The following is a 27064-nucleotide window of genomic DNA, read 5'->3' on the forward strand; positions in this document are numbered from 1 at the left end:
TCTTCTCCTTCAGCCGATTAGGGGAAGACCAAAAGGAAAAGACGGAAAATAAAGAAGAAACAAAAATAAAAGAAGATACGAAAAAAATGGGGGAAGGAAGAATCGATGTACACAGAAGGTGAAGGGGTGAAGATGGGTGGTTTTTTTAGGGTTTCTTGAATCCCCTTTTAAGGAGGAAGAAGGAGGATGCGGTTGGGGAATCAATGGTTGGAGGTCGAGCTGTTGGCGATGGGCGCCTTGCGGAGGAGGAGATGGAGGTTTGTTGCAGATCCATGGCTGAGAACGGGGGAAGGAGTGAAGCCGTCCGATGGGGAGGATCCTTCTGGAAGGTAGCCTGCGAGAGAGGGAGAGAGGGTTTCTGAGGGTGAGAGAGGCTCTAAGCTTTTGTTCGTGAGTTTTTTTTTCGTTTTTCCAAAAAGAGGGCTGCCTTAATCAAAAAATTTCATAAGAATGGTTTAAAAAATGAATTTTTTAGCAAAATCGATTTTTTTTTAAAGGTTTAAACTCATTCATTTTTCTTTGAAATTTTCCATTTTTTGGTTTTTGTTTTATTTTTCTATATATCTTTTTTTTGTATAAAAATCCTAAGATTTATGAGAAATAAAGATTTTAAAACTGATTTTTTTGTAGTTTTGCAAAAATATTTACAAAAGAGAGTCTTTTGAGAATTCGGGTTCTTATTTTTGAAATTTTTCTCAAAGAGGGGGATCGGATCCGATTTGGATCAAAATTGGGTCAGAGCTAAGACTTTGGGTCCGAATTCTAACGAATCCAAGGGATGAATGAAATTTTTGGTTAAAAATTTACCCGATTATTCAGAGGGCGGATGCCAGGGGCAAAAAGGTCATTTTTGGATTTTTTGGAAAATTTGGGGTGTTCACAGTGAGCAGTCGGGAGATAAGCCAGCACCCCCACCCTGGATGCCTGAAAGATGGAAGGGCCCAACTACCCTTCCTGTAACCTTAATCAAAACCGAAAGGGGCCATCGTCTGAATCCAGAGTGGGAGGACCAAATCGACTCTCCCTCTATCAGGGCACAACTGAACAATGGGAGGAGGGCCGCGATTGGCCCTCCTCCTCCAACACTGAAAGAAAAGACGATGGTGGGGCGGGGGGGGGGGGGGCTCCATGCCTCATCGAATCTGTAAGAGGGTTGGACAGAGTCCAACAACCTGTCGGATGCTGGTCCGAATCCGATGGGAAAGGCCGTATAACCCTTCTACCCGATTGACAACCAAACGAAAGGCCTGATGGCCCTTCCTGCCTAGCAATCCAAAAGGGGACAAAACCCCATGCCGCCCGACGGTGATCCACAATCACAATGGATCATCGTCGGAAAAACAAGAAAAAATATAAAATATATATAAAATATATATAAAATAGTATTTTCAATTATTCAACGGGAACATGGACTCTTATACCAATTGTTGGATTTAAAAATCCGTCAAAACAAAAGCAGGATCAGATATATGTCTTTGTTAAACCGTTAAGATAAAAAACAAAACAGAGCTTAATGCAGAAGCAATACCTGAATCCATTGGTACTCCGACAAATCACTGACGATATGATCTTTCAGAACCTGTATATCTGACCATTTTTCTTTCTTTAGATCTAATGAGAGATGGACTGAATTCTCTTTCTAACTCATGGGAGCCTGGAGAGAGGGTCATTATAATTTGAAGAGCATAACTTAATGTGTTTAAGAATTTGTCTCCAACTCGACTCATTACAGAGTTGTAGACGGGACAAGTCTCTCCACATAGTATACCATACCATATGACATACTACCGGGCTCATTCTAATTGGATCACATGAACCAGACCCGAACCTAAGACAACCTTACAATGTATGGTTCAATGTATTTTGGGCCACACGATTTTCTAACACCCACAACAACAAAACCCTTGGGGCTATCAGAATATGATTTAAAATATGAACCTCAAGGCTTTCCAAGTCCCCCACTAGCAGTTTTCTTACAGGTAGAAAAAATGTTCAAAATAAGCACAAACACACATAACCAGTAGGCCCTTATAATCCAATAACATACAACAATCATGACCCAGTGGGTGCAGTTGAAAGTTTATGGCTTTGTTAGTCATGAACTGCGTCAATCTACTGCCTGTGCGCATCAGGGATGCGTATGGTTTCATTTGTATTAAAAAATTCAAAACTATCTGATAGTCATTACACAGAAGAAAATGCACTATTCATCGGATTTCAACGAACACGAACCCATTTTTAAGAATTGGCATAGGCTCAAAATCTTGCACAAAATCACAGCTCACGATGTCCTACGCAAAGGTAATGCTTGAAACATCCATTGAGGCTGTTGCAGGCTTTCATGATCAAAAGCGCCACTACGTTCTTCTTTTGGAGACTCTGTTATCATAAACCTTTGTGTTTCTGTTGTTTGCTTCTTGATAGATTCAGACCAACCTGAAGTTGATGGGATCAACCATCTAGTTTCTCTGGAGCTCGAGCTGGAACAACCAAATTCAGGATTGCAACACTCCCACCATTCCCTTTTCTTCTGTACATCCTTGCTGCCCCCGGTACAGAGTGCCAATTCGGTATTGGTCTCTTGCTCAGTGCAGTTAAACTGATTCTGAGGGCTGCCGACACACAATTTATCAATCAGTGGTCTCTGAAAAGCACAGTGCTCCTCACCAGCAACATTAACATCATCAACAGTATATTCTTCAGCCGGACGTTCAAGGTCGAAGCTTCGCTGTGATCTCGAAGTATCTCTAGAGCAACAACTAGCTTGTGAGTTCAAGTCTCTCGCTTGGAACCACTGTCCATTGTCTCTAGTGCATGTTTCGTTCATAGGATGCTGATTATTGTATTGATAATTACATGTATTTGAGCTAACAGCTGAGTTCCAAAACTCAGTTTTAGGTTCTGCATTTATGTACTCATATTGAGCATTGGGCTTTCCTAGAATGGGGGAATGGATATGGGATTGAATTTTACAGTTCTTATTCCTCATTTCAGCCATTAGTGATTTCTGAACTCTGTAAAGCCGATGGAGTTCACATACCTGCATCACCAAGACGGAGAAGAAGTGATTAAGATCAGGAACATAGAAAAATGGAGTTTTTCTTCCCTAAGTTAAAAACAAGTGGTTCAATTGAGATTAGAGACTAGGTCTTGTTTCAGGTCAATGTCAGAAGAATTGAGCAACTTTGATCCCATCATTACAATAAAACATTTCAGACCAAAATTTGAAATGATGTAAGAATTTTCAAGCTCCAACAGGATCTGAGTCAGGTTGTCTACAACACAGACCTGAGACAACTCTGCCCTGATTCAAAGGCTCTTCCTGAATTTACCAAAGGGGATGTATTAGGGGTCTAAACCAAATAATAGACCCAACATTGACTTGGTAGGACTTTCATTGTACAGGGTCTCAGCCACATGATCCAACTGGATGCCTGGGCTAAATTCACACAGCTCCCTGCAAAGATTGGAGCCAGGTATACTGTGACAGCAGAAGATACCAGAGCTCTGAGCTGGGGCCTTATACATCAGCACACGAGTCAACTGCTCAAGCTTAAACTTGACTAGTATCTGAAGGACATCATAAGAACTGTAATTTTTGCTTCACTTTGTTCATATGTGCATGCATGCATGTGGACGCCAGTGGGAGAAAAGGGTGCCAACAAATTAGAAGCAGCAAGGAAAGTACCTGTTCTTTAAAAATCTCTTCATGCTTGAGCATTGTCTTCTTAACAGAGTCTCTACTATACCAACCATGTAACTTATCCATAGTCCCTTGAATTTCTCTGAATCCAGCCTTCCCTTCACCGTTGAGAGTTCTGCTCTTGAAAGATGACCAAGAATCCACTCCGTCAACCCTTAGTCCTACATCAGGATTGTTGTTTGGCAGGTTGACAGATATATTCACCACATACTGAACTTTTTTTCCCATTCCTGCAAAATTAGTGAATCTGTCTTCACTTAGCCTCATCATAAGAAAGTAGTTGAAGGGACTAGACTATGCAAATCTTCTCTTAACAAAGAAGGCTCGTCCAACCCTTCAGCTGTCAGCCATTCCCACTGTGGTAAACTATCTTGACAAAAGGTTTAAAAAAATAAATAAACAAAATCATTAATATCAAGGTTTTCAAGATTTAATTGTGAATTTAAATATACATACAACTGAAAGGTTTCATCTTAATGGAATTTGAGGGCATTAACCAACACAAATTTCACACAACTATAGAACAGATATGCATAAATATGTGCACACACAACACACACACACACACACAAGCAGGTGATTGAGCATGGACCAAATCGCAGCTGTAGCCTGTCGACCAAGAGATTACCAGTGGAATCCCGGAAATAGAAACAGTTGCAGAATCCTGCAGTTCAGATATACTTAAGCCGTATAATCATTTCTAGGCTGATTTTCCAAGACGAGCTCAAAACATTTTCATTTTCAAGATTATCCAGACCTAAAAGTTCTGCAAATAAATGTTCAAACATGGAATTTTTTATCAGTTAAAGCTCAGATAGGCCATGAAAATCCATAAAAGAAGAAAAAATGGTTAAAATTTTCATATAACTGCCTGTTTATTATGACCAATTCATTTAAACTTTTGAATCAGAATAAAAACATTTTTTATGCAGCTTCAATGAGGAAATAATAGCATGCAGTTAGTAACTCGTGTCAACTAAGCTGACATGCCCACTGACGTTGTAGTAACTTTTGAAATTGAGTGAATGATCCATGTTTTATGTGACAAAATGGGAAGAATCATTAATATCTTGAGCTAGTCATAGAAAGTTGTTTGTCGTGTGCATGTTCATGATCCAAGATGCTTTCAAGTTAGGCATGGTGAATCCAGTACAGAATCATGCTGGGACAATTGTGAGCACCAACCTACTTTCAGCTTACAAAGTTCCAAAGTCTGAAGTAGCATAGCTCCCAGTGAAGAAAAGCCACAGGAGCATGGCAGGATGTCTACATATACAGTATCATGCCAAATCAAGGACAGGAAACTCTGGTGAGTTGAAATTTCTGGTTTTTAAGAACACAAAATGACAGATAGTATCAATAGAAAAAATGAAAAAATCAAATTAGTTGAGTGGTTGGTGAGATTTTCCAAACATATTATTGGTGAAAAAAAATCAAAGTATTTGACTGGTAGGTGAGATTTTCCAAGCATACTATTGGTGAACATTTTGTGGTGCCTACGGAAGTTGACAATTTGATAACTAAGAATTTGAATTGAGTTCTGCAAATCTATTTCATCAGAAGTCAATCTCAGTTAACTTATGTACCAGATGAACCTTGCAAATTAGAAAAATTCCAGCTACCTAAGTTAATTCAACAATCAACTAAACATGGGAAACTTGCATCCTGAATCAATTCATCACTCCACAATTTCATAAGCATTCATGAAACTGCATGATAAACTACGAAATTAAAGTTTAATAGTGCTTTGGGTTCACCTATAGCCAAAATATTAAACAAAGATGATGCAGCAGGCTCGTTGCCCCCAGGCATCTCTTGAAGCTCCAACCATAAGTTTTTTACCAAATTCTTTAGAGAGTTTTTGGACAAACTGAACTCTTATTAACACTCTTCTCTGTCTAACCGAAATATCTCAAGGGTTGTAAGAAACTTCAAACAACTCAAAACTACCCTCGTGGTAATTTCTATCAGCACATACAAGTTGACCAAGCGCTTCATGTTTTGACATCCGAATTCAATATTAGACAATACAAGGATTCTTTTATTACAAAACAACAACAGCAACACAAGGATTCGAGTGCATAGTACCCTTCAAATAAAGGAGCTTCCTATGATTAATCCAAATAGTGGAAGTTGGACCTAGAACTCTGTTGTAATAACAACTTGTGGCAGCAGAACCACATAAGACATAATTCAGAAATACAATTTAGCACAGGTTTAGATCCTCTCATTTTCAAGAAGACTAATGGACATGGATGATCGAGCCAGATGATAAACACATTAATTGCATATATATCATCCCTAAACATGGCCTCCGATCTCTTTGTCAGTTTAAAGGATTTATGAAGTCCGAATGAGAATTCCAGATTTACCCGAGTATGAAACCAGTTGTACAGTGATGCAAATCAGTCATCCTGAATCATGATTCCGAACAACTCCACTCTCAAACCGTATGCAGTTGGCCGTTTCGACAAAACCCAATCATCTTAACTACCATTGTGTTGTTATAAGAGAACATGTTACAGAAAAGGAGAAGCAACGGATGTTCTCAAACTTTGGGTGATTATTTGTATCCCCCCAGCATATTGCTGTGGAGGGGACGGAGAAGCAAAGCTTGAACTGATCTTCCTCATGCTCCTGATTCCGCAATATGAAACCTTATTAAGATCTTGGCAAGTTATATATTTGATATGGCAGGCAGGTGCATTAGTTACTCACTACAACTGATTCTACGCTTTAAATTTTGAAAAGCAAAATCCAAGGTCAGGAAAATCCTTCAGCATCATGTATAGGGCAGAGTACAACAAAACAGAGAAAGTGGCATAAAGTAAATAATCCTAAATGTGATCTCTATGGTCCAAAACTTTTTCCCTTCAAATAGAATTTCAAAGAAAATTCATATCTGGGACCAAAAAAAATTGGAAAACAGAACCTACTAGGGAACCATCAAAAATTTCCTCCATACTATTATAATAGTAAATATAGAAAGGAAAACAAGTTCTGGAGATATAACCACATCATTGAAAGAGTGGAAATCACGAAGTTCAAAGCTGAAAAACATATGGACAACTCTTACACTACAGAGGAACAGATCAAAATGAGCAGGAAAGTTTACCTGAATTCTACCAAGAAAATCTGCTAAGATTCTTCTGCATGATGCATGATGCATGATGCATGATGCATATTCTTAGATTGTTAACCAGTCTCATCCATCCACCATATCACCAAATGAAACAAAAAGATGATCAGCCTCCCCATCAGCAGCCATGGGGACTAAGAAATCTGAGGTAGTGGTTTAAGATTCCTACTTTTAGCCCAAAATTAGCACCGCCCAAGACTTCAAAGCAGAGATAAAGATCTGAGTTTGGGGGTGCTGAGAGGCTTTGAAAAACCAAGATGGGAAAGAAAAGAAAAAATGAAGAAGTCAGATTGGGAGTGGTGAAAGATGGTGGTGAGGGAAAAAAGAGATGGAAGAGAAACAAAATCTCACTCTTACATAGGCTATGAACAAGATATTCCGGACAGCTCCTTCAGAAGACAAGATACAGTGAGAGGAAGCAACACAGATAAGGATTGCATAGTGGGGCGTCAGCAAAGACCTGTTTTTCTATTCATAAGAAAACAGAGTTGACACTATACATTTATTCATAATTGTTCCCATGTTTCCTACTGAACCAGCCTTAAGATATGGAGGAAACGCTAAAAATCATGCCTGTCCTTAAAAATTTATTTATATTTGAGGGGAATAAAAAAGAGAAAACTTGACTTTCAATTATTTTGCTGTTTTTTTCCTGCAAGCTCACTCGAGTTGTGGTAAAAAAATTGGGCTTATGGATGTTCAGCTTTTCCATTTGTCTCTCTGAACACAAAGATGCCACCAAATTTATAGAGACTTTCTGGCAAACCCAACTTTAAGATGGAAGATGAGAGAGCTATTTGTGGGATAACACACAAATATATTGTGTTCTATGTGATGTGAAGCACTACATGGACATTCTTTTGATGCTGTCACAATCCCACCTTCTGAGATGTATGCTTTTCTTTTGTCTGAAGGTTCTAATCTTTTGACACGAATTTTTCCATTATCTTCTTGGAAATTTTCCTCTTACTTTCCTTTTTCTCTTTCATTTTCTGGGCAGCACCGTGGCTGTTTTTTGCTATATTTAACTACAAAACCACCTTCAAATAATTCCTTGGATGGTTTTGTGACTGACACTTCAGTAATGTACACCTGCAACTGTTTGTACAACCTGATTTATACTTTTAGTAGCCAAAATTTACTAATGTTTTCCGTACTCCCCTTCAATTCCATCTTGCATGCAGGTAGAAATATAAAATCTCTTGACTATGCGCCTTTTTTCTTTTTCAGTCGGTCAAAGTAAAACTTTCCTTGGTAAAACCCTTGAGTTTCTCTCTGTCCACTGGATAGTTCACCCAGCCTTCGGGCTTGTGAGAAGAGATGCTCCTTGCGGGTTTCAAACTGGGGTGGTCTTATGTCATGTGAACTTTGGTCACCACAAAATGGAATGGAAAGGTAGAACCCTTGTGCCAAAAAAAATCTAGTCCAATTTCTCTCTCTCTCTCTCTCTCTCTCTCTCTCACTGCCATTTTGGTACTTTTACTTTAGCATTGTATAACTGGTAGGGGACTGCCTAACCCCAGCTTGCCTTAAAAAAAAAAAAAGAGTCAAAATAATAGTTTTAAGTTTCACCTTTTCTAACCTGATATTCCTCTCCTATGGATATGGTTTAACCAAGACTTTTGCTGTCCTTTTTACAAGTTCCATTTAGACCATTCAAAAAAGCATTTACCTCATGACTTCCATAAGTTCACAGCACTGCCAAAAAAAATGTTTAAAAAGTTAAAAACCAAAGAGAGTTACAAGTAGGGGTGTCAACGGGTTGGGTACTCGGACCAAACCCTATAGAGTCTAGGTATGGTGACAAATAAGAAGACCCCATTAAGACTCAGGTCTGGACCCAAAGGTCCAATTAATACATGGACTCTGGTATAGTTTGTAAAATTTTATACTAGACCAAGGCCTGACCCAAGTTCCGATTAAGACCTGCAACTTTTCAATGTAAAAATTATAAAAAAAATATTATTTTACCAGGTATGGTCTGAGTCTGGTTCATGTAGTCTTATCTGGTTCAGGTATGGTTTCTCTTATAGTAGACCTGATTAGACACAAGTCTGGACCCGATACCATATCCGAAAATATAATCCAAGTTTAGTTCCACCTGGGTCTGAACCAAACCCCGTTGACACCCCTAGTTACAACTGTCCCTGTTAAAAAAAAAAAGGAAAAGAAAAAACACTGAAATCTTTAATTCTTTTCCATCACTCTTTAAATTGAAAGAAATTGGGTAGTGTGAGATGTTCCAAATCTCACTACCTTCCACGGTCTACCAAACCAAAACATACCTGTCCACATTAAAAAAAATCCAAACTTTGAGTTACCTGGAAAGTCTGACCCCCTTGCCCTTCACATGCTTCTTGGTTTATTTATATCAGCCTGCCTGGCTTGTCTCATACTTGTTTACATGCCACAAAACACCATCACACTGCCCAGGTAACATGGGTTCTGCACACTGATTCAATGTTTTTTGAATGTATAAACCTTTTATAAAACAACATAAAAACACCAATCTTGGGATTATTTCAGATTCTTCCTTCTCTCTTGGAAGACTTGTTGTTTACATTGGTGATCTTGCACAATGTTGTCAGTATCGGTATCGACCCTGAATTGTTTGGCCACCAATTCAGATTCAACTGTATCCGCCGATACCGATACTCAAGTGTATCATTCTGTATAATACAAAAAAATAATAATAAAAATATTATGTGTCAGCCATAACGTCACACATGTTAAAGCCATTGAAATAATATTAAAACACTATTTTTTATATTTTTTATATTTATTAAAAAATAGCCGATTCAGGAGTGAAGCTCTGAAGCGTATCGATTTTCTGTTCATGATGCGTGTATCGGCCGATACGCACCCACACTGATAACATTGATCTTGCGTGCCAAGAGGTGGGGCCCGTGTCTTTATCAACCACAAGAATCCACACCCTTTTTTTATTTTCTCTTGTTTTTGTACTTTGCTGTGCACATGTGCTGGATCCCAAGATAACTATAAATAAATTGGATGAGAATAGTTTATTCATTCCATCCATGAAATAATTAGCGGCAGTAATAATAATAATAACAATAATAATATTGTACTAATAATAATTGATAATAATAGTAGTAATGGCAGTAGTAGCAGTATAGTGATCATTCAAATGAAATGATTCTATAGTTGCAAAACCATATAGTTCCTCGTTATCATCTTAGCATAGTGACAAATCTTGCGAAAATATTTTCAGAAATTACCCTAAAGCTAAAAACGGTAATTTCTCACCAGGATTTTGGTAGGGGTGGCAATCGGGTCGGGTTGGCGGGTCGGGTTGGCGGGTCATGTCGGTGGGTTGGCAGGTCCGCATAGCTCAACACCAACCCGACCCGTTTATTAAACGGGTTGACTGTGGCAAACATGAACCCGACCCATTTATTAAACGAGTAACCCGACACGACATGGTTAACCCGTTTAATAAACGGGTCAGGTCGGGTAAACGGGTTGGCGGGTCGGGTTTGGGTAAACAGGTAAATGGGTAAACGGGTTGGCGGGCGGGTCGCTACATCTGCTCGAGAAAACCCTAAGTTCGAACGAGCTACAGAAAATCCTAAGTTCGAACGAGTTTGGGCGGGTCGCCGACATTCTCTCCACAACCCTCGGCTCCAGAAACCACAGGCCAAAATCCCCCGCCTTCGGCCGGAAAGTGCCTACCTCTGACCAAAACCGATCGATCACCGACCTCAACTCCGACAACAGCTGCGGAGCGAGTGAGAAGCAGTTCTCTGTCCTAATTTTCGGCACCGGAGAAGCCATCGCATCGAGCATCCGTCTCTCCCTCCGGAGCACAAGCTCCCGCTCGAGCGTGATCTCCCTGCGGACCTCCTCATCGATCTGGTGCCTTCTCTTGATGTTCGCCGCGATCAACTCCGTGCGGAATCTGTGGATCTTTTGTTTCTCGATCTCCCAGACTCCCACCGCAGAGCATCCCTCGAACAGTCAAACTTAGGATTTTCTCGAGCAGATGCCCGAGTTTAATAAATGGGTTGGTGGGCGGGTTGGAGGGTTGGGTTCGGGTAAACGGGTTGGCAGGCGGGTCGAGGTCGGGTAAACGGGCTGGTGGGCGGGTCGGGTTTGGGTAAACGGGTTGACCTGCCCGCCTAACCCGTTTATTAAACGGGTCAGACGGGTTGGCATACCCCTAACACGAACCCGACCGGTTTAATAAACGGGTTAGGCGGGTCGACCCGTTTATGACACAAACCCGTTTAAGCCAAACCTGAACCCGCCTAAGAAGTGGGTTGGTGGGTCGTGTCAGGTTTTGCCACCCCTAGTTTGTGGTCAAAAACATAAATAATGTGTTTTAAACATAATATTTATGTTTTTATCAGCTATTTGTCTTGAAAAACTATGGGATTTTTATTTTAAAATATTTTTATTATAAAAATTAATTTTTATATTTATTTTTATAGATGAGATTTTGCTCAAAAATATAAAATTTTCAATTTCTCGCAAGTTTTAGAAACCGATATTTTGCCATTTTTTTACTTTTGTCACTATGCTTCTTAGTGATGCAAGTGGCACCAATATAAGATGTAGATATAACCAAAATTTGATGCCCCCTTGCTAGATTCAAGCCTATCTACCCAAATGCTTTTGATTGATGCTTACCATCTCATTTGACGCTTAGGAGGGGTTATTCATGGTGGCAAATATTAGTGATATTTTGATTGCAGTTTCTGATGAAATCTGTGGATTAGCGATGACCTCAATCCGTCGCTAAACAGTTTAGCAATGGATTAACGTCGACTTAGCGATGGATAGCTTTTATCACAAAATTATAGTCGCTAATTAGCGACATAAACTATTTGTCTCAAATTCTATCGCTAATTTGCGATGAATTAGTGAATGTCATGATTCGTCGCAAGGCTGTCATTAATATACAGAGATTTTGGTTTTGTGATGGATTAAAATTCGTCGCTATTGTAGCGATGAACTTAGCAACAAATTAAAATTCATCGCAAAAATATTGGCCGATTCACATTTGCGATGGATTAATATTCGTTCCTAATCCGTCGTTAAATTGGACGCTGGTAGTAAATAGCGATGAAAAATATTCGTCGCTAATCCATCGCAAACAAGAAAAAAACTTTTAAAATTTGTTTAAAATTCTCGTGATACAATTTATATTTCCTGTGTATAAAAAATAAAGTACATATAAAAAATATATATAAAAAGCAACTAAAACAATTTATCGATCCACTATAATTTTTGCCAAGTTCTAATTATTTACAAGTGAATATTTACATTTTTGAAATAATAAGAAGGTACAACAAATTCAACACATGAATCTAATCATCGCCAAGATTCTGTGCATCATCTTCTTCATTGTCTCGATCTGCCCCTTCAGCTCTTCTACGTTAATTATCTCCAACAACCTACAAGAGAAAATAAATGTTAGTATTGATAAACAAAATATAATGAAATAAATTATATGAATGCATCTAAGTTAAGGCAATCAAAGTAACATGAAATCTAACGACATGCAATACATCACATGAAACTTTCATACTTGAGAAGCACCTGCAGACGAAGTTCTCCTGTTCTGAAAAAAACAGCACAACTCATTATGGACAATGTCGAAAATTGCTTCATGTAAATAGTCACACATTGTGTCCTTAACGAGCTGGCGTACACCATCCCAAGAATTAGGCGGGTCAGTCAGATGCTTGGAGCTGATGCTGATGGGAGAACTCTATGAGCCGTGACTAGAGGAAGCAACGACTGATGAGGTGTTCATATTACTCCCAAACCCGAGCACACGACCCTTTTTGGGTTCACCTGTTGTAGTCACCCATGATGCATGATCAAAAGGTGGATGCTGAGTGGAGTCATCACCATATCGCTCTACCATTTGTTTCTCATATGACTCCTACAAAGTAATGATTACAGTATGAATTAATAATTAAGAATTACAATGTTTATGATAACTTGTATATTACAATGTTTATTAATATAATAAATACATATTGTTGTCATTCTCGCCTTTTTTGATACAAACTCTCCCATGGTCTTACATTTATGTGTTTCAACAAACACATCTTTGTATGGTACAATACTTCATTTTTCTGCTTCCTGCGAAGTTAAATGATAAAAGAATTATTTAACAGGTTTGCAACAATACTTATAAAATTGACAATATATAGATTGATGAGTTACCATTTTCTTCAGGTGGCTCCCAAAAGTCTTAGATCCACCTGTGTGTAGATAGGCATCGGGCATTTTTGCTTGGTTTTGTGCAGCCTTCGCTGAGCAGTTTTGAAATTCATACCCCACCCACTTGTCGCACATTGCATCCCAAACATCGGACCTGATAATAGGGGGTTCATGGCCCTTCCACTGCAGTGAATCATCTATCCTGCCAGATGTTTTTCTTTCTGCAATCTTCATATTGTGCAGCATGTCTGCAAATCGATTGGCAGTCACCTGCCACACCTTTCTCACATCTTGATCCTCCATCGTAGTCGAAAAGCGATTCGAAGCCTATAAATATTTTCAGAAAGTTAGTAGACATGACTATAACAAAAAATTAAACATGAAGCACATTAACTATGACAAACAATTGTATACCATGAATGAGGACCACAATCTGTCCAACACCTCCTTCAGGTACTCTTTTCATTGAGCGACCGGTCCTGGTAGATATTGAATTAGTGAATTCCTAATCTCTGATATTACTTTTTATGGCTCGAACCTCACACTGCACATGAATTGATACACATTAACTATCAATATACAATATTTATAAGATAAGTATAGGATAAGTGAAAATAAAATACTTATGGTCGATTATCAATATACACTATTTGAATGAGTCTTCTTGTGTCAGACTGAGAAGACCCTGCATCCAGCGTTGTCTCGTGACTTGTATGAACAACTGGTGTAGGTGGGTCATATGTAGGATAAACATCATTTATAAAAAAATGAGTTAGAAATTCACAAAATGTGCATTTAAATTAATCAAGTATACAATTAGTTAAATGATATACCTATCAAAGTAGCCCGTGAAGATGAAGGTTGAGACTAGCTACCACTGGGTGATCGATCACTGTAACCTCCACGAACCATATTCTAATAAATAAAAAATGTCATACAATATATTCAAATATTGCAATACCTTTAAATCATTCAAATCATTGCAATACATTTCAATATATTCAAATAATTCAAATCATTCACATCAAATATTGTAATATATTCAAATTATTCAAACGCGTCATAATACATTCAAATCATAACTCTATATGTATCGAAGATACATTCTAACAAATAAAAAATGACATACAATACATTCAAATATTGTAATACCTTCAAATATTTGCAATACATTTCAATACATTCAAATAATTCAAATAATTCACATCAAATATTGCAATACATTCAAATCATTTAAATACGTTATAATACATTTAAATCATAACTTTATATGTATCGAAGATACATTCTAACAAATAAAAAATATCATGCAATACTTTCAAACATTGTAATACCTTCAAATCATTGCAATACATTTCAATACATTCAAATCATTCACATCAAATAATTGTTTGTATTAAAAGATTTATTTCACTAGCTCGAGAATTCTTCATCATCACTTGTTTGACTTTCATATTCTTCTTCTTCCTCCTCCTCTTCTTCATATTCTTTTTCTTCTTCATTGTTTGCCCTTTCCACTTGGTATATCATTTGGATCACATTCTTTCATGAATGTTCCATCGACCAATGGAGATATGGCATGCATACCATGCGCGACATTGTGACCATAAGAGAAGTCATACATATCATCTGATTAATAGTAATCACTCTCTTCAGTTAACTTATCTTCCTGTAACTGATCATACTTGGGGTATAGTTTGGACTTCACCTTACAAACTGCCCACCATTCATTTCTATCTGACTTCTTTGTACTCAGATATGAAGTATAGTAAACTTCTTGAGCTTGCGAGGCTAATATGAATGATTCATATGTTCCAAACCTTGATTTATGATTCACCTGTATAATGTCTGAGGCTTTGTCGACTCTTGTTGTAGTGGGATCAAACCAATGACGCTTGAATAAAGTTACCCTATTATTTATGCCTAAATAAGTCAACTCCATTATTTCTTCTATAACACTGTAGTAATCATGTTCATTTTTACCGCAGTTGCTACCCTTGACACACATGTCATTATTCATCATTGATTTGTTTACAACGTAGTCTTTTGTATGGAATCAATAACCATTTACAATGTGCTCGTTGTAACATTGCATAACTTTGGTCAGACCATTTTATAAATCACATATTCCTTGATCTTTAACATCACCATGACAGACCTACAAACATAAACAATGATTGTGATCATGATCAATTAAGTAACTTATTGTTGTTTACACAGAGACAATTTATGTCATCGTCCTTACCAACTTTTTCAACCATGCCACAAGTAAATCATAAAATTTGCTTGCTGCATCGTTTGGTGCTTCTTTCTCTACCCCAGTTATTACATCACTAGAACCCATAGCAAAACTCAATTATGGTCCTGCGACATCAAATATCAAATCCATATAAGGATTATCGTGCACCATATTCACCTGTGCATCAAAATTATTCTTAAATTCTTCACCATGAAATGTCTAATTTTGATAATTACTCACAAAACCCTTCCTATATAGGTGATGTCTAACGCCATGAGGTTCTACAAATCAATTGTTTTTATAAATCTTGCAGGGACATCTAATCTGACCTGTGAGATCTATTGTACTGACACTTGTTATTGCAAATTTAATAAAACTTTCAAAATCATCCATATATTCAAGCGATACCTCATTGTCAACTATCCTACGGTACATCCATTCACGGTTTATAGTCATTTTGTCATATGATGTTACGAATATTATCCTAACCAGTTAAAAGCGAATCATCAGAATACTATGATAAAGAAAATATCAAATTTAGCATGCATTTATGGTAGATATAATGATTTGATATATCACACACACACACACACACACATATATATATATATAATGTCAAATAATCACAAAAACTATAATGCATGCATTGATAACTTCATATTTTCATGTGCAAACTATTCATAACACGATACATTCATTTGAAACATGTTTTCATAATACAATTTCACATGAAAGTCAAACAAATTGAAAGTAACTTCATGCAAGCATGGATACAATCACATCAAACATTGCAATACATTCAAATCATTCATATCAAAACAATGTCAAATATATACCTCCAACAAACACACTCCAATATCCCGTTAACTACTACAATGACTAGCATGGAATCCGAACTCCAAAAATAAGAACACTTCTTTTCTCATACATTAAAATTATGCTCAACATGATCTCTGAACTCCATCAAAGTAGTCTTAGATATCCATAAGTAAGTGAGTGTGTGAACAGAAAAGTGTTGCATCTAATAAATTAAATAACATGTGATGTGCTTGCATCACTTACTCACCACAGGTATTTACCCGATTTGCAGTTTTCAAAGTCCTCATACAATTTTTTCTACCTTGTGAGGTTGTGATGCTCTCGAGTGTCTACGAGTGTAAATGATACGAGGCTTGGACCGCGGAGTCAAAAGGCAGATGTTGCGTAAAACTGCAAAAGTGTGAAGACTTAAAAGGTTGTAGTTGTACTAAAGAACAGAAAGTGACACGGGTACGACCCCTGTCCGCCATTCTACTGGCGGCCTCCCGGCAACCACAAAGAGAGAGGGGGCAAGGAGCCACCGGCATGGATTTGCTAGGAGGGAGGGTGCCGAGCACCCCCCCCCCCTCACTCTGCTCTTTTTCCCCTGCCGACCTGGTGTGACAGTTGAAGCCACAACCCACCCCCTTCTGCCTCCTATTTTTTTAGCCAATAGGAAGCGTTGTCTGACTCTTCCTCTCCTTCCTTCACTTTGTGTGAACATAGTGGATGAACGCCATTGTCCCTTCTCACAGGAGCCCCTCACCTCTCATCCCCCTCATTTTTCTTCCTCCCTGATTTATAGCTGACCCACTTGTCATGGGTTGTGCCTGTCCCCTGAGTCACCCTACTGAGCTGAGCACGGTTTGAACTGAGCCTAGCTCCCTTTTGAGATGGGGCCCTCTGGCAACCACAAAGAGAGGGGGGCGGGCCCTCCGGCAACCACAAAGAGAGAGGGGGCAGGCGATGCGGCAGGGGACCACTGGCCTCCTGCCAGCCTCTCAGCAACCACAGAGAGAGAGGGGAGAGTACGACAAGGGTTGTTGGCCCTCCGACAACCCGAAAAAGTGAGAGGGGTCGGACCCTCCAACAATCAGAGAGAGAGGGGGGGAGATGTGGCAGAGGTCAACGGAAGGAAAAAGAAAAGAAAAGAAGAAGAAGAAGAAGAAGAAGATAGAGGGGTGGGGGGTCACCTGTGGTTGTCGGACGGGCGGCGGGTGGGCGACAGGAGGTCGCGGGGCGGTGGGCGGGCGGGCGATGGGAGCTCGATGGGCGGCAGGCGGGTGACAGCAGAAAAAGAAAGGAAAAAGGGGCTCACATTAGAGATTTACAAAAAAATTAGCGACGGCCAAATTTTGTTGCATACTCTATCACAACTTTGCGACGGAGTAGCGACAAAAAAATTTTGTTGCTGAGCTGTCACGTATTTGCGATGGAGTTTGAGATGAAATTTTGCTGTCGCTAATCCATCGTTAACTCACAACAAATTCGTGATGACATGTTTTTCGTCGCTAATTTCACAAATAATTCGAATGTTAGCGACATATATTTTTCTCTCGCTAATCCATCGCAAATGGGTGATGGAAAAAATCTATCACAAATATTCATCTTTAATTGGAGTTTTTCTTACACCATATCATAATATTTTCAAAATATATGATACCAAATTATCATGATTTTTCAAAATATATGATACCCAAATATCATGACGACCGCCATGATATTTACCATTGCATCAGATATTTAATGGAAAAAATAGCGACTTTTACTTTTTATTTCTTCTTGTGAAGATACTTTTCCTTTTTTAAATTCATATCTTACAAGAATCTGGCTGCCATCATTTTGTCGTTTTAAACATTTTGTCACTATAGGCTTATCTACTCTACAAATAGATTCAGTTCAATTACATTTCCATATCAACCCTACAGATGTTGATATTTCTCCTATTATGACTGTAAAAAAAAAAGGCAAAAGACTTAATCATCAAGGTGGGAAGTGCTTTTGCATGCTCAACAAACACTGAATAGCTCATATTTTACCCACTCAGTCACAGCTGATACATATTCAGTAGCATTTTTTGTGGTTGAATGCACAAGGTTGCTCAAATAATTTTCAGTGTCCAAAACATAGATAGAGCCAAATGATATCTTATCACTAACCAGTATTCTTTGTACAAGTCCATTTCATGAACTTCATCATTGCTGCTAATAATAGAGCTAGATGATTCTTGCTTGAACCTTTGGACGTCACCCCCCAACGCTAAGCAACAAAGTAGCTGACGTTCTCTCGGTTAATTCACAGAAACTGTGAACTAAGGGGGATTGACTGTGATGGTCTAATAGTAAAGTAGGTCCCTCTTAGCTCATGTTAACTCAGGTGTCCCAGGTTGAACCGGTCACGTGGGGTTATTCAACTCTCTTGATTGCTTATAAAATTAATACAAAGTAAATATTAGATATTTCATGAGTGAAAAACTATGGATAAGATCTAATATCTCTTTAGATCGTTGGATAAAGTTGTATAAGCAAAAATTTTGGAGGCTACCAAATTCATCGATCCACAATATGGTCCCGATCCCCGCCTTGCTCCGCCCCGCCCCGCCCCCAATCCTTTTAAAAGATGGCAATGAACGGAGGAAAAATGGAGCCCCACCCTGCCTTTCCTCGCCCCTGTTTGGACCGGGGATGGAGGACATAAAACGGAGATGGAGGCGAGGGTGGAGGTTAAAATTCAAACCCGTGCAAGGATGAAGGCAGGGATGGAGGTCCATATTTTGAGACGGGGCGGGGTTGGAGACCTGGTCGATCCCCCACCCCCGCTCTGGTTCACTACCATCCCTATTCACCTATATATGACTTTCAAATGGACAGTATGATATCTTAGAGTATAGCCAATATATATATATATATATATATATATATATATATATATATATATATATAAGAGAGAGAGAGAGAGAACTATACGTGTGAATTGCATATGGACAAGAAACTTTTGGTGATACTTTTTTCTACAAATCTGACCCTATATACCAACGGGCCGGGGGTGCCACTTGTTTGGTTTCTACAAATCTGACCCTACAAATCAGGATTTTTCAACATAAAATCCTGATTTTCTCACATGTGGACATTGTGCTTTTGAAACTCTTGAAAAACATACTTATGCATCATAATCACATGATTCACAATATACTTTTTATTGAACATTCAAGAAAATATAGAAATATTACAAAAAAATGAAAAAACAAAACACCAAGCCTCACTGATTTATCCGGACATAGGTTAATAATGGTCTGGCTGGCTTGTATTTGACAGAGATCCGAATCCAGGTCAAACATGTGCACATCCAAATTAATTTTTGATATTTTTTTGCACTCACGCTTTTCTCATAATTCCATAAAGAAATCTAATAGAAGCCAGATCTAAGGGATGAACATGCCCCATAGATATTAGATCTCATCCCATCCAGATGCTCTAGATCTGGTCCAAATCTAGATGAAGATCCAAACAGCTGACAGCCCTAAGTTAAGAAAGGTCGATCTACTGGAGTTAGCTTTCTTCATATATGGTTGAGTCAACTTCAACGAATCGTTTTCGAAGACCAGCTTTTCAATATCTACATTTGAAAAATATGCACTTTTTATACACGAAAAGAAAACTGGCAAAACCGTGATTGATGTTTTAATGTTCAAGTTTCTTAAGTCGAAGAAAAGAAAATAGTGACTGGTTTTTACTCTAAAATAAATCTAAACAAATAAATAATTATTTTGATTTGGAAGCGTACAATTCCAATAAGAGAGCAAGATTAGATCTCGAGCAGCGTTGTTGATTGGTAAAGGTACAGCCATAACTCTTGGGACCCCTTGGCCTCTCTCTCTCTCTCTCATATGAACGGCTCATGTACAAAGTTGGTAGAAACTGATGAAAACATGAAAAAATAAAAAAGAAAGAAAAAGCCTTTAGCTGCATTCGAAACTGCTGCTAAAGAAGATATAATATATAGGGAAATGAAAACCTCCCCAACGGAAAACCCTCCCAAACATTCTCAGTGGATGTTATATTGAATTTTTGGTATTTTTTTTCAAAATTCTGAACTTATAGATGTGATCGATATGCTTGTTTTTATAGCAATCAGTTCTTGGAACATTTTATTCCATGCATGGATAGCTTTTATAAGTTTCAAAATCAACGATGTATAATTTTAATAAATTTTTGAGGCTCCAAATACCTTCTTTTATCCAAAAGTCCTGATCCAAGTGTCGATTTATAGTAAATCAATCATGCTGAATACATTTGTATGGTCAAAATTTTGAAAAAAATACCAAATTTTTGTATTGGGGAGGTTTGGGAGGGTTTTCATTGGGGAGGTTTGCATTCACCATAATATATATATATATATATATATATATATATATATATATATATATATATATATATATATATAGAGAGAGAGAGAGAGAGAGAGAGAGAGAGAGAGAGAGAGAGAGAAATATTGACTTCATTAACTAATGATTAGAAATCACTCTTTTTAAAAAAAAATCTAATTTTTTGTCGATCAAATGTTACGACATGGTTTGTTTAGTACGAAACTTGTTTTTAATAATGTGATTATGACAAATAATTAAGTTTTTAAAGGGGTAAAAAATCAAGGGCCTATAATATGTCAAAATTTCATAACTCAAAAGATCACATTTTTATGTCATAAAAACATGATCCAAGGCTTGATCCTAATTAGCAAACAAACTATGCTGAACACATCTATGTGGTTAGATTGAGTCAATACAAATTATACATATGATTTTTAGCTCATTAGTTCTTTACATTCATTAGTAGCAAATATTATATATATATATGATAGCATTTTCCCCATAGTTAGAACTCATTGAGGAAGATTGTTTTGACCAAATCTGACCTCATGAATATGTTAAACATGGTCAACATAGTAGGAATTGACCCTTGGATCATAACTTTTTGACATAAAAAAATATTTTTTTATGTTTGAAAATTGGTACATTTATGGCTATTGAATTTTCAACCGTCGTAAAATCCAACATAGACATCATAAAAACATGCTCCAAAGGCCAATTTCTATTAAACTTTAAATGTAGATCACATCTAGAGGTTTTTACCCATGAGAGTAGCAAACATTAACCCAATATATATATATATATATATATATATATATATATATATATATATATATATATATATATATATATATATATATATATATATATATATATATATATATATATATATATATATATATATATAAGAAATGTGATAGTTGACTACTACTCTTTTAACCTACCACAAATGAATGGTGTTTTCAGGGGTTTTTATCGCAAAATTGACCCTACATATGTGTTTGGCATGGATGATTTGCTACGAAATGACACTTGGATTATGTTTTTTTAATAGAAAAATATGACCTTTTAAACCTTGAATATTTGTGTAATCTTGAATTGTTGATTTTTAAATCTTATAAAAACCTACTTAGTGTACCAAAATCAAACGATCCAAGAGTTTATTCCTATAGGGAAAGGGGGCAATCCAAACAAAGAAAGGTCCAAAATCTTCAACCGATGATGTTTGTCTATATTTTTTCTTTGATGATCAAGTTTTTCATTAGTCGAACTATATATATTGGATTTTTATCATCTATTTAGTAATTTACATGTATTAGATTATGAATTTTTGATGTTTAAATGCATTTTTTGAAAGTGCCAAAAATCAATGGCCCATAATAGTTTGTATTGTAAAGTTTTAAATGCATTATGAACTGTCAATTTTTTATGTTTTGAAAAAACATGTCTAGATTTTGTAAAGTCTTCGTGTAAAGCATATCTCTCACTAAATAAATTGTAATGAACAAATATATAAGGTCCGATGAATGACACACTTAAGCATTGGAGAAAGGGAGTTATATGATCGTCATTGGTTATTGAGTTTTTGACCTTTCTTTGGTTGGACAATCCTCCTTCTTGATATATATATATATATATATATATATATATATATATATATATATATATATATATATATATATATATATATATATATATATATATATATATATTGTATGTCCAAAGCTACTTAACAAAAATGCACTCATGCTTAGTGATCATCGCGTGTGTGATGGATGCTCAATGATTTTTTTGTGCAAAAAGCTCTTTTATTTAATAATGGGTGCCACCCTGCATAACTTTTAGCAGTGTTTTAAAGCATGCTTAAAGATCCCAGTAAAACTAGGACCTTTAGAGGCGCTTCAAAACGTCACTCTTTTTTTGCATGTGTTTGTTCGATGACCATCCATCACACGCGAGTGCATTTTTCATTGAGCATGTATAGATTAAGTAGCTATCACTTTCTCTCTCTCTCTCTCTCTCTCTCTCTATATATATATATATATATATATATATATATATATAGAGAGAGAGAGAGAGAGAGAGAGAGAGGGTTAAATGGGTAGGGTATTAAATGAAACATGCTATTGGATTTTTGAGGGTTTTTTCAAAATTCTTACATTTATATGCTTGTGATTATAGGAATCAGTTCTTTGAGCTTTTAGTTCCAATTCATGTTTAGGGATTTATAAGATTTCAACAACCTTCAATTTTTATAAAATTTTTAGGCTCAAAATACCATTTTTTCATCCAAAATGCATGATCCAAGTTTCAATTTCTAGGAAATTAATCACATCGAACACATTTGTATAGTCAAAATAAAAAAAAATCATGAAAAATCCAATAAAATGATTCGTTTAGCACGCTGCCATATTTAGCACGGATGTAGACCCAATCTCTCTCTCTCTATATATATATATATATATAACCTCAAAAAATTATATTTTTACATCAAAAGATACATTACAAGAAAAATGCTAATTAGCGACAGAAATTTGCGATGAATTTTTTCCGTCATAAATTTATGACGGATTAGCGAGAGAAAACTCTCTGTCGCTAACATTCTAAATATTTACAAAATTAGCGACAAAAAAAAATTCGTCGCGAATCCATTGCTAATTAGCGACGGATTAGGGATGACATTTTTTCGTCGAAAAACATTACAAGAAAAATGCTAATTAGCTACGGAATTAGTGAGAAAATTATTTCATCGCTAATCTGTAGCTAATTAGTGATGAAATTAGCAAGGGAATTATTTTGTCGCTAATCTGTAGCTAATTAGTGACAGAATTAGCAAGGAGATTTTTCTGTCGCTAATCTGTTCCTAATTAACGACAGAAATTTTCCGTTACTAATTTTTTATTTAAACCGACCCACTGAGGGCACAAAATTTTCTCTCTCTCTCTCCGTACAAAATTTAAACCAACCGTTCGATTAAAGTGCCAGACGACATGCTTCTCTTTCAGATTGTCTGGCTTCCCCGAGAAGCCTCGCAGGTGACAGCCGAAATTTGAGGTCGCCGAGGTCCACCGGACGGGAGAACTCTCGCCGAAATAACCGGCGATCCGTAGCTCTCTATGGGCTCATCACCGGAGCTGCGAGTGTTCCTTAGCTTCAGCAGGAAGGAGGAGGAGGATGGCCGTCGTGGCGGCATGAGCTTTACGGCGCGTCTATGCGATGCCCTCCATCTCAAGGGCGTCTGCGCTCTCGCAGAGGAAGGGAACGGTGGCGAGGAGAGGGCGGAGGGATTGGCCGTCTACATGGCTGGAGGGAGGCAATGATCGAGGTCCGATCCGAAGGGAAGGAGGTGAAGGGCTGGAGGGAGGCGATGAGCAAGATTGCCGAATACATCCTCTCCGACGCCGACGACAAAAGGTGTGTGAGTCTCTCTCTCTCTCTCTCTCTCTCTCTCTCTCTCTCTCTCTCTCTCTCTCTCTCTCTCTCTGTGTGTGTGTGTGTGTGTGTGTGTGTGTGTGTGTGAATCATTATGGATGATATACGACTTTTGCTTTTCTTTGCAGTAGTGGGTCGGGCCAAACAAGTGGGGAACCAGGTCAAGAGGGCGTCAGAGAGCGCACCGGTTCTGTGTAGAAGACCCCGCACACTACAACAAAGTTGTGGATTAGCGACGACCTCATTTCGTCGCTAACCCGCTTAGCGATGAAGTAGCGACGGATAGCTTACGTCATGAATTTTTTGACGCTAATTGGCAACGACATAAATCTGTCGCCAGTTCTGTCGCTAATTGCGACAGAATAATGAACGACGAATTCCGTCACCAATCCGTCGGTACTAAACGACGACCTCGACTTGGCGACAGATTTACAGTCATCGCTAAGCCGTCGCTAAATTATGTATAGCAACAAATATATCCGTCGCAAACAAGAAAAAAAATAAAAAAAATTATTTAAAAATTAAATATACAATTTATATTTCCTGTAAATAAAAAACAAAGTACACATAAAATTTCATATAAAAGGAAACTAAAACAATTAATCATTCCACTTTAAAATTAACAAGTTTAATTATTTACAATTCAACAATTACATTTTCGAAGCAAAAAAAAAATAGAAAAAATTCAACACATTAATCTAATCATCCCCAAGATTTTGTGTGTCTTCTTGTTCATTGCCTTGATCTGTCCTTTCAGCTCCGCTATGCTGATTATCGCTAGCAACCTACATAAGAAAAGAACAGTCAATATTGATAAACAAAATATATTGAAATAAATTATACACTATATGTGATTCTATCATGTGCTCATATGTGTTCTAAGGCAGTAAAAAAACTCTATATGTGATTCTATCATGCTTATATGTGCTCTAAGGCAGACAAAAAACTCTATATGTGATTCTATTATGAATGATATGTGTTCTAAGGTAGTAAAAAAACTCTATATGTGATTATATCATGCTCATATGTGTTCTAAGGCAGCCAGAAAAACTCTATATGTGATTCTACCATGCTTATATGTGCTCTAAGGCAGACAAAAAGCTATATATGTGATTCGATCATGCTCATATGTATTCTAAGGCAGTCAAAAACTGAATATGTGATTATAGCATGCTCATATGTGTTCTAAGGCAGTCAGAAAAACTCTGTATGTGATTCTATCATGCTCATATGTGCTCTAAGGCAAAGCAAAAAACTTTATATGTGATTCTATCATGAATGATATGTGTTCTAAGGCAGTAAAAAAACTCTATATGTGATTCTAGCATGCTTATATATGTTTTAAGGCAGTCAAAAAACTGAATATGTGATTATAGCATGTTCATATGTGTTCTAAGGTAGTCAAAAAACTGAATATGTGATTATAGCATGCTCATATGTGTTCTAAGGCAGTCAGAAAAACTTTATATGTGATTCTACCATTCTCATATATGCTTTAAGGCAGACAAAAAGTTGTATATGTGATTCTAGCATGCTCATATATGTTCTACGGCAGTCAAAACACTGAATATGTGATTATAGCATGCTCATATGTGTTCTAAGGCAGTAAAAAAACTGAATATGTTAAGGCAATCAAAGTTACATGAAATTTAACAACATGCAATATATTGCATGAAACTTTTATACCTGAGAGAGACCTGCAATCGAAGTTTCCCTGTTCAGCAAAAAACTGTTGAACTCAGCTCGGAGAACGTCGGTGACGGTTTCATGAAAGTAGTCACGTATTGTGTCCTTAACGATCTGGCGTACATCATCACCGGAAAGAATATGATGCTGCTTGGAGCTTATGTCGACAGAAGAAGTCTGTGAGTCGTAACTGGAAGAAGCAATAATAGGTGAAGTGTTCATATTACTCCCAAACCCGAACACACGACCCTTTTTGGGTTCACCTGCTGCAGGATCAATTGATGGATGTTGAGTAGCGTCATCACCATATCGCTCTACCATTTGTTGCTCCTATGCCTCCTACAAAATAATGTTTAAAGTATGCATTAATAATGAATGATAATATTATAATAACTTGCATATTGCAATGATTATTAATAGAATAAATACATACCGTTGTTGTTCTAGCCTTCTTTGATACAAAGTCTCCCGTGGTCTTCCGTTTATGTGTTTCAACAAACATATCCTTATATGGTACAATGCCTCCTTTTTCTGCTTCCTGCGAAGTTAAATGATAAAAGATTTAGTTAACAAGTTTGCAACAATACTTATAAAATTAATATTATATATTGATGAGTTACCATTTTCTTCAAGTGACTCCCAAATGTCATAGATCCACCTGTGTGTAGATGGGCTTCGGGCATTTTTGCTCAATTTTGTGCAGTCTTTGCATAGCGATTTCGAAATGCATCCCCCGCCCACTTGTCGCATATTCCATCCTAATAATCTCTCCTGATAGTAATAGGGTCATGGTCGTTCCACTGTAGTGGATCATCTATTCCGCCAGATATTTTTGTTGCTGTAGTCTTTATATTGTGCAGCATGTCTGCAAATCGATTGACAGTCACCCTCTGTCACACTTTCCTTGCATCATGTTCCTCCACCGTAGTCGCAAAGTGATTCAAAGCCTATATGTATTTTTAGAAAGTTAGTAGACATGATTATAAAAAAAAATAAATATGAAACACATTAACTATTACAAACAACTGTATACCGTGAATGAAGACCACAATCTGTCTATCACCTCTTTTGGATACTCTTTTCATTGAGTAACTGGTCCTGGTAGATGTTGCAGAAGTGAATTCCTAATCTTGCGTACTACTTCTTGTAGCTCAAACCTCGTGTGTATATGAATTAGTACACAGTAAATATCAATATAAAATATTTATAAGATATGCAATAATTGAAAATGAAATACTTACGATTGATTATCGATATACACTATTCAAATGAGTCTTCTTGTGCCAGACTGAGAAGACCCTGCATCCTGTGTTGGCTCCTGACTTATGTGATTAACTGGTGTAGGTGGGTCGTGTACAGACGAAACATCATCTATAAAAAATAAGTTAGAAATTCTCAGAATGCGCATTTCAACTAATCAAGCATCCAATTAGTTAAATGGTATAGCTATCACAGGAGCCTGTGAAGATGAAGGTTGAGCCTGGCTACTACTGAATGAACGACCAC

At 37.2% G+C, this 27064-nt stretch overlaps 1 protein-coding gene across 3 annotated transcripts; it reads right to left on the reverse strand.

The window, feature by feature from the left end:
• Window positions 1–2135: 2135 nt before the first annotated feature.
• On the reverse strand, window positions 2136–7563 carry LOC149837279 (uncharacterized). 3 transcript variants are annotated; one of them, XM_090005939.1, is made up of 4 exons: window positions 7200–7563; window positions 6819–7084; window positions 3689–3933; window positions 2136–3040 (listed from the first exon to the last, which is right to left on the reverse strand). In XM_090005939.1, exons 3-4 carry the CDS (start codon window positions 3929–3931, stop codon window positions 2282–2284), a joined length of 1002 nt encoding a protein of 333 aa, XP_089862065.1. In that variant the 5' UTR covers window positions 3932–3933; window positions 6819–7084; window positions 7200–7563; the 3' UTR covers window positions 2136–2281. The 3 variants fall into 3 exon arrangements, with proteins under 3 accessions (XP_089862065.1, XP_089862064.1, XP_089862063.1); XM_090005938.1 differs by having other exon boundaries at window positions 3689–4069; window positions 7200–7561; XM_090005937.1 differs by having other exon boundaries at window positions 3689–4073; window positions 6819–7540.
• Between the last annotated feature and the right edge of the window lie 19501 nt (window positions 7564–27064).

Source organism: Nuphar pumila, chromosome 5 (genome assembly GCF_984573655.1).
Source record: "Nuphar pumila chromosome 5, dmNupPumi1.hap1.1, whole genome shotgun sequence".
Classification (NCBI taxonomy): domain Eukaryota; kingdom Viridiplantae; phylum Streptophyta; class Magnoliopsida; order Nymphaeales; family Nymphaeaceae; genus Nuphar; species Nuphar pumila.

Coding starts and splice junctions, on each gene's coding strand:
- LOC149837279 (XM_090005938.1), bottom strand. CDS start 3,973: ATGATGAGGCTAAGTGAAGACAGATTCACTAATTTTGCAGGAATGGGA. Junction 3,041..3,688: donor AAGAGATTTTTAAAGAACAG/GTACTTTCCTTG, acceptor TTGGTGATGCAG/GTATGTGAACTCCATCGGCT.